At 34.5% G+C, this 12652-nt stretch overlaps 2 protein-coding genes across 6 annotated transcripts in view; one reads left to right on the top strand and one right to left on the bottom strand.

Moving 5' to 3' along the window:
• LOC138333291 (uncharacterized) overlaps positions 1 to 3063 on the bottom strand; it is a 40201-nt gene extending 37138 nt beyond the window's left edge. For all 5 annotated transcript variants that reach the window (XM_069281575.1, XM_069281579.1, XM_069281578.1 and 2 more), the window contains exon 1: positions 2781 to 3063. In XM_069281575.1, the coding sequence (XP_069137676.1) occupies positions 2781 to 2960 (180 nt within the window). In that variant the 5' untranslated portion in view covers positions 2961 to 3063. The remainder of the gene's footprint in view (positions 1 to 2780) is intronic.
• Positions 3064 to 3217: 154 nt separating this feature from the next.
• Positions 3218 to 8906, top strand: LOC138332575 (small ribosomal subunit protein uS19-like). Its single transcript, XM_069280578.1, has 5 exons — positions 3218 to 3334; positions 3550 to 3653; positions 5398 to 5530; positions 8548 to 8682; positions 8868 to 8906. Exons 1-5 carry the CDS (start codon positions 3332 to 3334, stop codon positions 8904 to 8906), a joined length of 414 nt encoding a protein of 137 aa, XP_069136679.1. The 5' UTR covers positions 3218 to 3331.
• Positions 8907 to 12652: the final 3746 nt, after the last annotated feature.

Raw genomic sequence — 12652 nt, 5'->3', positions numbered from 1 at the left:
TGTTAAACACATGTACATTAAGAGCAGGGTTTGTGCTGTGTGTTCCATAAATGGGTCCCTCCTCAAATAAAATGGGGTCTCATAATTTTAATGTAATTGGAATGGATTTTCAGGAAAAAAAAGTAGTTCTTCTCATTTTCTTTGCTTAAAAAGGATATGGCGACGGCGTAGATACAAACCCTGAAGACTACCATATATATAACAGATTCATCATCAAAATTAGCAACCTTAATTTAAAATCATGTCTGATACCATCATGTATGCATTCTTTCTCAGCTTTCACTGAACCTGTATATGGATAAATATTTGGTCATATTTCAATCCATCAACTTCAAGTAATTAATGAATATTTGGGAACATGGCTAATACCTGAATATGTAATATACAAGCCATTATCATTATACAAATGCACAATGTTCTCACCTTATGTAGTACAGTGAATTCATTATGCACATGTTTTTAACAGTATTATGATAATAAATTATCATATTACCGGTAATAGGATGCAAGTTGTATGTAACCCAAACTGCTGTCTGATTACATAAGTATTCATAATATTAATCAAATATGGACAGCAGTATCTAGTCTGAATAACAGTAAACTATATATATAAAGACAGTCAGTAAATACCAAAGAATAGGTCGTGAGTTTGAGGCCCGGAAAGGGCATGAGTCAATAAATTGTCATTCATTCATTCATTAAATAAATTGACATGCTTTGTCAAATTGTGTTTCTTTGATATATAAAGACAGTATGTATATTCAAACTAAATATAAACTGCATGCTGTCCATTAAAAAAATCAGTGACCTTCAATATGACCCCTTGACCTCTATTTCAGAAACCAAATCCTGTATTATAAGGCATTGAAACTAGATACTTGTTGTACAGGCCGATATATTCTAGGTAATGTGTTATAGAACTGTTAATGTTGGATACCAGAAATCAAGTCGCTGTGATCTACATTTTGCCTCCGGATTCAAGTTTAGAAAAATCTGGGTTTTGTCTCCATTAACATATGTTAAGAGGGTCCATGGCCATCTAAGCGAGGGAATGTCTTAAATAGAGGTCAAGGGGTAAAATTGAAGGTCACTGATTTTTTTTTTGTCTGACACATTGTGAAATTGTCTCACCCAGATAATAGATAGATTAGCATACAAGTACAGATGCTTAACTTTTTAAATCAATATATAGTATATAAAAGCTTCAGAGAGAATAGATGTAATAGATGTAACATTGCACACAATTCAAATCAGGAATGTGTCACAATCCAAAGTATTAAAATGCTATCATGGGAATTTATGACTGCTTTATGATTTTTACATCTTAATTGATCTGAATCATATATAGAATGACAGTTCCACAGCAATATATTTTTCTTATCAACAAGGTTATAGACTTGTAAATACTTAATGACATATACATCAATGCACCAGTGACATATAGGTAGATCAGATGCTGATTGTGATAGAAATAAAAATATATATCCTTCAATATCAAAGTGGTGGTGCTATTGTCAAAAACTATTTGAACGGTCCATCCGCTATGACAGTTTTACCTGTGGGAAAATCTATTTGGTCACAGAACCATGCATTTCACAAACAAAACAGAGCAAACATTCAGAAGCAAATACACCTGCTATTTAAAGCATCACTTTGAACACCTGAATGGCCTTTGTAAATACCTGTAGTACAATTGGTATACAGGTATAGGGAAACGCTCTTACATGAATACCTGTAAACAGTCATGTAATACACACCCTCACCTGGTACTTGCATTAAATTTTGTGTATACCACAGCTGTTTGAGACAGGTAGCTTAACTTGCCTCTGACAGCTTTATAGGTAATTACAATTTTACAATTAAGACTCTTGAAAAGTTGAAATTTTCAAAATAATTCTGCATTTTAAAATATGCCACATCCAAAACAAATTATATAAGTCAACGCAGAAATCATGACTGATTTGTCAGTTGTTATAGATTTTCAGAATTACTGTTCGTGCAGGTATATATATAAATATACATAATGTATACCACTACATGTAGTACCAGGAGGAACATCTTCTGAGAATATTAAGTATATAAATACCAGTATTTGCTTTTTAACATTTTGACAATTATATGAAAAAGAATAATAGTTATTACCAGGTATATTGTCAATTTGATAAAAATGAGAGCAATTAGAATGCCCAAAAGTGTTTTGACAATCAGAATAGGGGATGGTCTATTTTTGTTATCCCTTAAAGAAACAGAATAGCAGTACCAAAACCGAATGAGTAGTAGCTAAGACTGCGATATCCTTGTTTGGAGAATGAAAGAGCTAAAACATATGTGCCTTTTTCAGTGGTAGGTAAGGTTAAAACTAGCTGACAAGTTCTATAGTGCATATATCAAAGTCTTCATCTGAATTTTATTTACAGCAACATATCTTCATTTTGTCTTACCAACAGGAAAACAAGAAGTGGCAGTTATATATGAACCAATCAAGTCACACTTTATTGATGTGTCTGTCAAAACTATGTTAACACAAACTTTAGATAGCGTTACTTCTCCTCTGGACATGGTTGCATTAACAAATTTTCAATTTTGAAACAGAAGAGGGGGACATGTAGCAGACAGACCTGGGGCTGGAACACAGGATTTTCAAACTGTGAACATGTAAACTATCTGGATGCTCAATGAACTCAGTTAATGTCATCAGCACAGGAATCCATGGAATGTATATAATTATATGATTCATGTATCAGTCATTTGAAATTCAATAAACGTTTTCTGGTACTCACCTTAAATGGAAGCAATATCTCGGTGTCATCCAAGAATAATATTTTACAAATATGTCCATCTTTCGGTTTATTGCCATAATATTCCCAGTCAGCATTAGTATTGGATTTCCCTTTATCACCTCTTAGAAACCGCGGGAGAAGCTTTGAGAATCTAAATGAATTTGACATGCTGTTTTTCATGTGGGCCAATTCTGACGTTCGTCTCTACTCCCGCCTTGCTAACTTCATACAGCAGTCTCTTCAACTCCATTGATTCTGAAAGTTTAAAACTTTACATGCCGTTTTCTGGTTCTACATTAAACACAAAGTAGTCGCTCACGTTTTGGTTGATCTAATTATCCATCATTATCTATCCGCACACTCGACTGCACACTATTGTTTGTTCGGCAACTAACGTGTTTGTTTACAGCTCTCACCTGTCCGATTCGTTTCATGTCACTTGTCACACCTGTCCGAAGGGAGCTAACTCTTTAATATCCGGTAGTACAGGATTGTGGGAAATAAAATATTGCCAACTTCCGGTATTTCTCTTTCCGGTCGAATTTTCCACCATGGTGAGCGAATAAATGACAGCGCAACTAATCTGATAAAATCGGCTTCGTCACGACTTTTCAACAGTCATCATATTCACAAATGAATAAAGAAATAATTGAAGTACCCATAATTTCTCATTTAAATGACCAATACCCAATTTTCTCCCCCAAAAATGAAGTTGAAAGTTACACATTTTCGTTGTTTACATGATGATACCAGCTAGTTTCATTTTCAGGCTGACCAAGAAACTCAAGATTTGTTGGAAAAGAAGAAGAAGCGTACTTTTAGGAAGTACACTTTCAGGGGTGTTGATCTTGACCAACTCTTGGACATGTCAAGGTGTGTAATTATCGATTAATACACGCCTGTGCTGCATAGGAGTGAAAATTCTTTTTCCAATCGGGGAGGAGGGGGAGGGGTTCCTAATGATTGCGATTAATACTGGCTTTTGACTTGAGTAGTGGCTGTATTACTACGTATCTTTAATTCTTTTATGTCTTCTTACCGTATAGCAATTCACAATTTCATAAATACTTTGTATGATGGCTAGTGTCCTCATAGTGAGTGTTTAGTAGATAGTCTACTAGATACATTTCTGGTGCATCTCGAACGTTTCTAATTTTGCTAATATGAGTTGTATAAGATATTAATATATATAATGATTATTTCAAAAATTTAATGATTATGTGAAATGTTATAAAAATATGCACATGTAAGCTAAAACTTACATAAAGTAGTCTTAAAGGTAGGTTTCACCTAATGAAATATCAAATTTACGAAATTGAAATTGATCCTGTTCATAGATATATTCTTCAGATCATTTTCGATGCATACAGTGAACAATATGGATGGTCAGTTACCTAGCTTGACCAGGAAAATACTACTCTGAAAATAGAGCGTAGTCAAGCTTTATATAGAATATGACGTATCTTTTTCCAAAACGAGGCCACATCAACAAACGGAAGCTTGCAACAAAATGTCAGATAGAAGTGACAGTCTTGCCACAGCATGTTTAGTGAAAAAACAACAACAACTCGAAGTATGATGGATTGTTTATACCTTACATGTCATATAATCGATAACACTTCAAGTTACTTGCATACGTTCGCTAGCTTAGTACATCAAACATATACATGTATGTAGTTAGTCTGCCACTGTATGTGCGCTGGCATATGTGTTGAAATTTAACTTCCAACGTGCAACACGACCCAACAGAACCCGGGCGAGTTCCGCTTGAGATGTGGCTTCTGTTTCTTCTATTGCTACATGCCATCTCTGAGTTTCCTTCGCTAGATATATCCTAGGATGCTACCGATTCTGATACATGTTTTTTTCTCACACACTTTCGTTCAGCCATTTTGTTTACTCTTAGTGCACAACAATGCTCATGCGCGAAACTTCAACAACACAATCCATCTCAGCTTCATTTGCATACAATTCTGTCAGCCTGACGATCGTAATAAATCAAGAATTTTCTTCAATTTTGTATTCAAGGCACATTTGTTCAATCTCATACGCATTAAGAAATTAAATTGAGGTATTTTTAATGTTTTTTTTTCGCCTTTTCTTCCGTTTATCGGATTTTACAACATAACTATTTATTTATTTGGCGAAAACTACCTTTAAAAGTGTTTAACCTTCACACATTGTTTTGATTATAAGCTCAGCCCCTTTGCCACATGTGTTACAATGAGTAAAGTCTTTATTATTCTATTGAACAACAATTGATTCGATTACTACTGTATACAACCCAATAAATGCCCAGGGTGTTAAAAAAATTGAAAAAATTAAAGGCTGCATAATAATTAATATTATTGCAAACCTATAATTGAGGAGGGGTGCTTTTATAGACATGGGCACTTATTTTGTAGAATACAAATATATGGTGTCTACTGCTCTTTGAATACAATTTCACATAATTCCAACCTCCAGAAATAGTAATGTTTCCCTGTAATATGTAAATTGATAAATGTGAAAATTTCACATACAGGGTATTTACAATATGTTGTGAATATTTTAAAACTATCCATTATCAAAGTTGTAAATGACATTAATTGTTATTTTGTATGCCTTTTCCTTTCAGCGAACAGTTGATGGAGTTGCTCTCTGCCAGGGCCCGTCGTAGGTTCTCAAGGGGTCTGAAGAGGAAACCCATGGCACTCATCAAGCGTCTTAGAAAGGCTAAAAAGGAGGCCAAACCTTTAGAAAAGCCAGAGGTAATATTGGGGAATTAAGCGTTATCTCTTGTTATTTATGATTGAAAATCTTGAAAAGAAAAGGTCAAGAAAAGACATTTACAGAGAACTTCATAGACAAATTTAGAAGACTAGCAGTCTGTTCAAAAGTTAACCAATTTCCTTTTCAAAACAAAATTTCAAGTCTCCTTAAAGGTAGGTTTCGCCTAATGAAATATAAAGTTTACAAAATTGAAATTTATCTTGTTCATAGATATAATCTTCAGATCATTTTCGATGCATAGAGCAAACAATATGGGTGGTCAGTTGCCTACCTTGACCAGGAAAATACTCCTCTAAAAATAGAGCAAAGTCAAGCTTTACATAGAACATGACATATTTTTTTCCAAAACGAGGCCGCATCAACAAACGGAAGCATGCAAAAAAATGTCAGATAGAAGTGACAGTCTTGCCACGGCATGTTTAGTAAAAATCAACAACAACAAATCAAAGTACTATTGATTGTTTATACATGTAAATTTGTTATATAATCTATAACACTTCAAGTTACTTACATACATTCGCTAGCTTAGTACATCAAACATATATATGTAGTTAGTCTGCCGCTGTATGTGCGCTGGCACATGTGTTGAAATTTAACTCACCACGTACAACACAGTCCAAACAGAATCCGGGCAAGTTCCGCTTGAGATGTGGCTTCTGTTTCTTCTATTGCTACATGCCATCTGTGAGTTTCATTCCCTAGAGATATCCTAGGGTGCTACCGATTCCATTCTAATTTCCTTTTCTTTGATGCCGATTCTGATACATTTCTTTTTTCTCGCACGAGCTTTCGTTCAGCCATTTTGTTTACTTTTAGTGCGTAACAATGCGCATGCGCGAAACTTCAACAACACAATCCATCGCAGCTTCATTTGCATACAATTCTGTCAGCCTGACAATCGTAATAAATCAAGAATTTCGTTCAATTTTGTATTCAAGACACATTTTTTTCCATCTCATACGCATTACGGGGGAGGGTGTTAAAAAAATTGAAAAAATTAAAGGCTGCATAATAATTAATATTATTGCAAACCTAATAATTGAGGAGGGGTGCTTTTATAGACCATGGGCACTTATTTTGTAGAATACAAATATATGGTGTCTACTGCTCTTTGAATACAATTTCACATTAATTCCAACCTCCAGAAATAGTAATGTTTCCCTGTAATATGTAAATTGATAAATGTGAAAGATTTCACATACAGGGAATATTTACAATATTTGTGAATATTTTAAAACTATCCATTATCAAAGTTGTAAATGACATTAATTGTTATTTTGTATGCCTTTTCCTTTCAGCGAACAGTTGATGGAGTTGCTCTCTGCCAGGGCCCGACGTAGGTTCTCAAGGGGTCTGAAGAGGAAACCCATGGCACTCATCAAGCGTCTTAGAAAGCTAAAAAGGAGGCCAAACCTTTAGAAAAGCCAGAGGTAACTATTGGGGAAATTAAGCGTTATCTCTTGTTATTTATGATTGAAAATTTGAAAAGAAAAGGTCAAGAAAAGACATTTACAGAGAACTTCATAGACAAATTTAGAAGACTAAGCAGTCTGTTCAAAAGTTAACCAATTTCCTTTTCAAATACAAAATTTCAAGTCTCCTTAAAGGTAGGTTTCGCCTAATGAAATATAAAGTTTACAAAATTGAAATTTATCTTGTTCATAGATATAATCTTCAGATCATTTTCGATGCATAGAGCAAACAATATGGGTGGTCAAGTTGCCTACCTTTGACCAGGAAAATACTCCTCTAAAAATAGAGCGAAGTCAAGCTTTACATAGAACATGACATATTTTTTTCCAAAACGAGGCCGCATCAACAAACGGAAGCATGCAAAAAAATGTCAGATAGAAGTGACAGTCTTGCCACGGCATGTTTAGTAAAAATCAAACAACAACAAATCAAAGTACTATGGATTGTTATATACATGAAAATTTGTTATAAAATCTATAACACATCAGTTAATCTTACATACATTACGCTAGCTTAGTACATCAAACATATATATGTAGTTAGTCTGCCGCTGTATGTGCTGCTGGCACATGTGTTGAAATTTAACTCACCCACGTACAACACAGTCAAACAGAATCCGGGCGAGTTCCGCTTGAGATGTGGCATCATGTTTCTTCTATTGCTACATGCCATCTGTGAGTTTGTCATTCCCTAGAGATATCCTAGGGTGCTACCGATTCCATTCTAAATTCCTTTTTCTTTAGATGCCGATTCTGATACATTTCTTTTTTCTCGCACGCTTTCCGTTCAGCCATATTTGTTTACTTTTAGTGCGTAAACAATGCGCATGCGCGAAACTTCAACAACACAATCCATCGCAGCTTCAATTGCATACAATCATGTCAGCCTGACAATCGTAATAAATCAAGAAAATTCGGTTCGAATTTTGTATTCAAGACACATTTTTTTCCATCTCATACGCATTAAGAAATTAAAGTGAACAGTCAGGCAAGGATGGCTAAAGTCGGTAAAAATGGTGTGAATGTATCCAGTATAATTTCTTATGAAAAAAGAAAAATAAAATATCTCACCAAAATCTGTCTGCGTACGAAGAAATTAATTTAAAGTATAGGAATCCTAAAACGTCCTCCCAGCTGACTATGTCCGTGGTAACATTTCCACGTAGCCTCGCTTTCAATGCTTTCAACTTTCCTTTACTTTAATGGTCAGAACTGGGAACGTAAGCGGAACTTGGCCGTCGTGTATTAATATGTCAGAACTTTTGGAAGGCCAATGAACTCATTTAGACTGGTTTTTCTGCCCGACTATTCACTTTAAATTGAGGTATTTTTGATTATGTTTTTCACATTTTCTTCCGTTTATCAGTTTTTACAAAAAAAATATATTTATTTGGTTGGGTGAAACCTACCTTTAAAGAGCAATTGATGAAAAAGAAACCTTTATTTAAATGTTTAATATCCGAAGCCTAGGTTTTACTTCTGAACATTTGGATTGAATATTTAAACACTTGTTTCTTTTTCAGGTAGTGAAGACACATTTGAGAAACATGATCATTGTACCAGAAATGATCGGTAGCGTTATTGGAGTATACAATGGCAAGACCTTCAAAAACCAAATCGAAGTCAAGGTAATCAAAACCAAAAGCAATTATTTTTCTGTCATAATATTCATATTCCCCTTTCACATTTTTTTTTTGCGTCTTAATACCAATTCAATAGTGGAAAACAGCACAAGACCCCAGTAGTAGGGAACCATCTACTCTTTTGACAGAAAAAAAATACATGTCATAATTATCAGTTTGATAGTCGAGATGTTTAATAATGATAATTGTGCTGAAAACAGGGATATGATTATTCCTCTTTACCAAAGAAGTTCTTCTGATTTAATAATATTTAGCAGAAATAAATCATTGTCAGTTTTGATCTGAAACATCATAACTTTACATCTTAAACACCAGATGGAGAGTTTTCTCTCCTGATTTGAGAAATTTCCTCTCTTCACTAATATAATAGGATCAATCAGATTATCCTTGTGAAAATATCAGATATTTTCTTAGCCAAACTTTTGTCATTAGTATAAAGGAAATAAAAATGAATAATGTTGATGCAGACTCATTCTCAATATACATTATGTGTATTTCATCCCCACAGCCTTGAGATGAACGGCCACAACCTTGGAGAGTGCCGCATCACCGACACGGCCAGTTCCAGCAGGTGTCTACCTGGTATTTGTTCCACTCACTCCTCACGAATGAATTCCTGCACAAATAGACCTTTTATTTTGTTGGTTCTTAAAAAAGTGGGAGAATCTCTTATCTGAGTTATATTGTAACCTGCCCACTGCGTTTCCAATAGATAATAATCAGGTGTTGCATATCGTGAAGAATAAGACGAGATGTGCCAGCAATTAGTTTAAAGTACATCCTAATAAAAAAGGACATTCCTCTATTTGAAACAGACCTTATCGAGATGTGGGTGTGGACATGAAACTGTAACAGTAGTTATCATGTTGCTGGGGATTCACTCATTTGGGCAGTTCCTATCAGTAATTAGTTTTGTCATTCTCTATAACTTACCTTGAGAATATTAGGTTTGCTGGGTTTAATTTGTTTGCAAAATTTAATATCACACAAATAAATAAAGCAACTGTACAATAGAACTTACTCAAATTTTCATTATTTAACCTGAAAAAAAACGCACATAACAAGAATCAACCACCATATACATTTATGCGCTCACCGAAAATTTTTGATACGCTCGTTGCACACCAGTCATATAATTATTCCAGTTAATGTGACTGTAGATCTGTCCTGTATTAGGCTTGCATAGGAAAATATTTTGCCTGGCTAAATAAATAAAGTATAGGCCGACAACGGAGCCAGATAAAACATTTTGCTTTCCTAAAAAAAATTCCTATGTGAGCCTGATGCGCTTTGTAGGAAATGACCTTTTTGTTAACGACCAGAGGAGGTTTGCTGTCATTTCTCGTCCTTTTACAGATGAACCCATTGCATTCCTGAATATTCATACAATTAAACCTCATTACGGTTTATGTAAAAGGTGAATACAGAGGATTCCGCTTATTTAAATAAGGCATTTTCCAGAAGAAAATATTCAAAAAAAGCGGAGATGGCTTTTTGCACCTCTGTTTGACCGCCCCTACATATGTGAACAGGCTCTTTTGATCAGAACGTAAATAATTAACGCTTAAAACGAACAACAAGTAATTATTTTAAAGTTTTAAAATCGATTATAATTGTTTAGTAACAAAACGATGTTCCAATGTTAGATTCTTGTTTACGTTAGACTGACACGTGAATCTGTTTGAGAAAAACCACATTACGGTTTATATGTAAAAGGTGAATACATAGTATAGTAATATATTTCACGTGCGAATAAATTAGCGTACCACTCTGGTGCAATTCCTGTCAGTAAAAGTAACTTTATCAATTCTTGATACATCATTAGTTAACTAACATTGTCTTTAATACAGGGACTTAGCATGAATTTCCAACCAATGGAAATGTATATGCATTTCTCGATACTATAAATAATTAATACACAGTCCTATATACTGACCGTTGGTTGGAAAGTGCCAAGTCCATGTGGTATGTCTTGGCCGACATCACACATGACAATTTATTGGAGGGGGGGGGGAGAGAAATGTGTAGCTCATGAATATTGCAGATTTTGTACCAAATTGCATGTAATGATTAAAGTGAATAGTCGGGCAAAGGAAACCAGTCTAAATGCGTTCTTTGGCCTTCCAAAAGTCATTGTATACCATAATGATGGTCAAGTTCTGCTTACGGTGTCCAGTTTTGACCATTGAAATTTTGGGGAAGCCCCGTGTAAATTTAGCACAGTTCTAAATATAAATTCGCCAAACTCTTTGAAAACGAGGCTGCGTGGAAATGTCAACATGGACATGTGTTTCTCAGTCGTGTCGGTTTCGTTTCGTGTGATAAACCACTAATGCGGTATGCAAATTGTTGTTTTGAGATGATACATTTGATGCAAATGAAGTATTCTTACATTATTGACAATGCTTTGTAATCATTTTTCGATAAAAGCATCTTGTACATGGAAATCGACACAAATATTCGGCCGATGCAGAGATGGGGCCCCGGCAAGGGGCAATTATTGCAGCATCGCATTCGTCGTATTTTACATCAACCGAATCATGAAGGTTAAATACAAATAATCGTAACATAATTTCCCATTTAAAACCACACGAAAACGTTCCATAGAACGTCCATGCATGTAGCTGTCAAAGATGTGAAAATAAATTAGCTCATACATAGATATTTTACAAGTACAATATATGTGTTCAATGTGTAGTTTTTTGCAGAGATTTAATTAAATTATCTATGTCTCTGGTTGTTTTTTTTTGTAAACAATATTTGAGTTCTGGAGAGAGATGACATGAATGTCCAGCTGGAAGGAAAGAAACTTTTATGATGTATATGTATCGTACAATGTATATATGTAAACGTACATTCCATGTAGCTGCTATAGAATTACAATTAGGAAATTCTCTCAAACATTGATAATATTTAATTCTTTACATTCATGTAGGCCTATGCTGTGAGAATTAACACATCATATATATTTCCAGAAAACATATAGGCCTACATGTATGTTACTTTCCTTTTCTGTTGTTTCCTGTTCTTTTTTGTGCTCTGGAGAAAAAGATGATTGAGTTGAAGAAAAGTAATTAATTAAGAGAAATGTGTACCACAGTACTTTGTCTGTAGCCGAGGGGTTCTATACTGTTTTAATAGTCCAGTAATTAATAATTAAATTGAAAATTTCAAAATTAAGATGAAATTGTAAATTCCATTTTTGAATGAAGTGGTTCCCCCTCCTTTGAGAGTACACAGTGTGTATATACCCTTTTTGGTTTTTAGGAATAATACCTGAATAGGAACCTGAAATAACATGACAATCAATCAGGTATGTGTGTGTTGGGGGGTGGGGGGGGGGAGGGGTGGGGGGCTAAAAGACAGAAGAATCATGAGGTTGGGAAGTTGTAACTTGAGTGGGGGGTTGAAATATAGAATAGCTACAGATAACTGGAAGTGGAAGGGTGCTTTATCATTGATCTGGTCATTGCATATTTGGGGTTTACATGGCTTTTTTTTGGTTATTTAGTCTCATTGATTTTGAAGCAACTTTGAATCCATATGGTACTGTATATCTTTCTTTTTTCCATGTGTAGCTATTTCTTCTGTATTTCACCCTTCGCCCAAGTCACAACTTCCCAATAGGTACCACTTTTTTGTTTAGAACTCAAATCAAAGACAGGTGTACATAGTACTACATACTACATTTTAGTCTATGTGTTTGTAATCACTGTTACTACAGTATTAATACATAAATGGTTCTATGTATGTACAAGTTACACATAGACAATAAATGTGAAATTTGGTTCAGACAAAAAGATTTTTAACATTTCAGATAACTTGCTAGTTTTATGGTTTTATTTATATGTTGAGTCTACTCTCTTGTAAAGTAGAATTTAGAAATCCTAAGACAATGGTATCTATATTGCTATATGTAAAAAAAATCCTTATATTTTAAAAGTAATTGAAAAGCTATCTCACAAGCCCTGACAAACAAATGGGC

The sequence above is a fragment of the Argopecten irradians genome, chromosome 10 (genome assembly GCF_041381155.1).
Source record: "Argopecten irradians isolate NY chromosome 10, Ai_NY, whole genome shotgun sequence".
Taxonomy (NCBI): Eukaryota; Metazoa; Mollusca; class Bivalvia; order Pectinida; family Pectinidae; genus Argopecten; species Argopecten irradians.
Note: the sequence above shows the minus strand (reverse complement) of the source record. Positions and strands in the feature narration are given on the sequence as shown.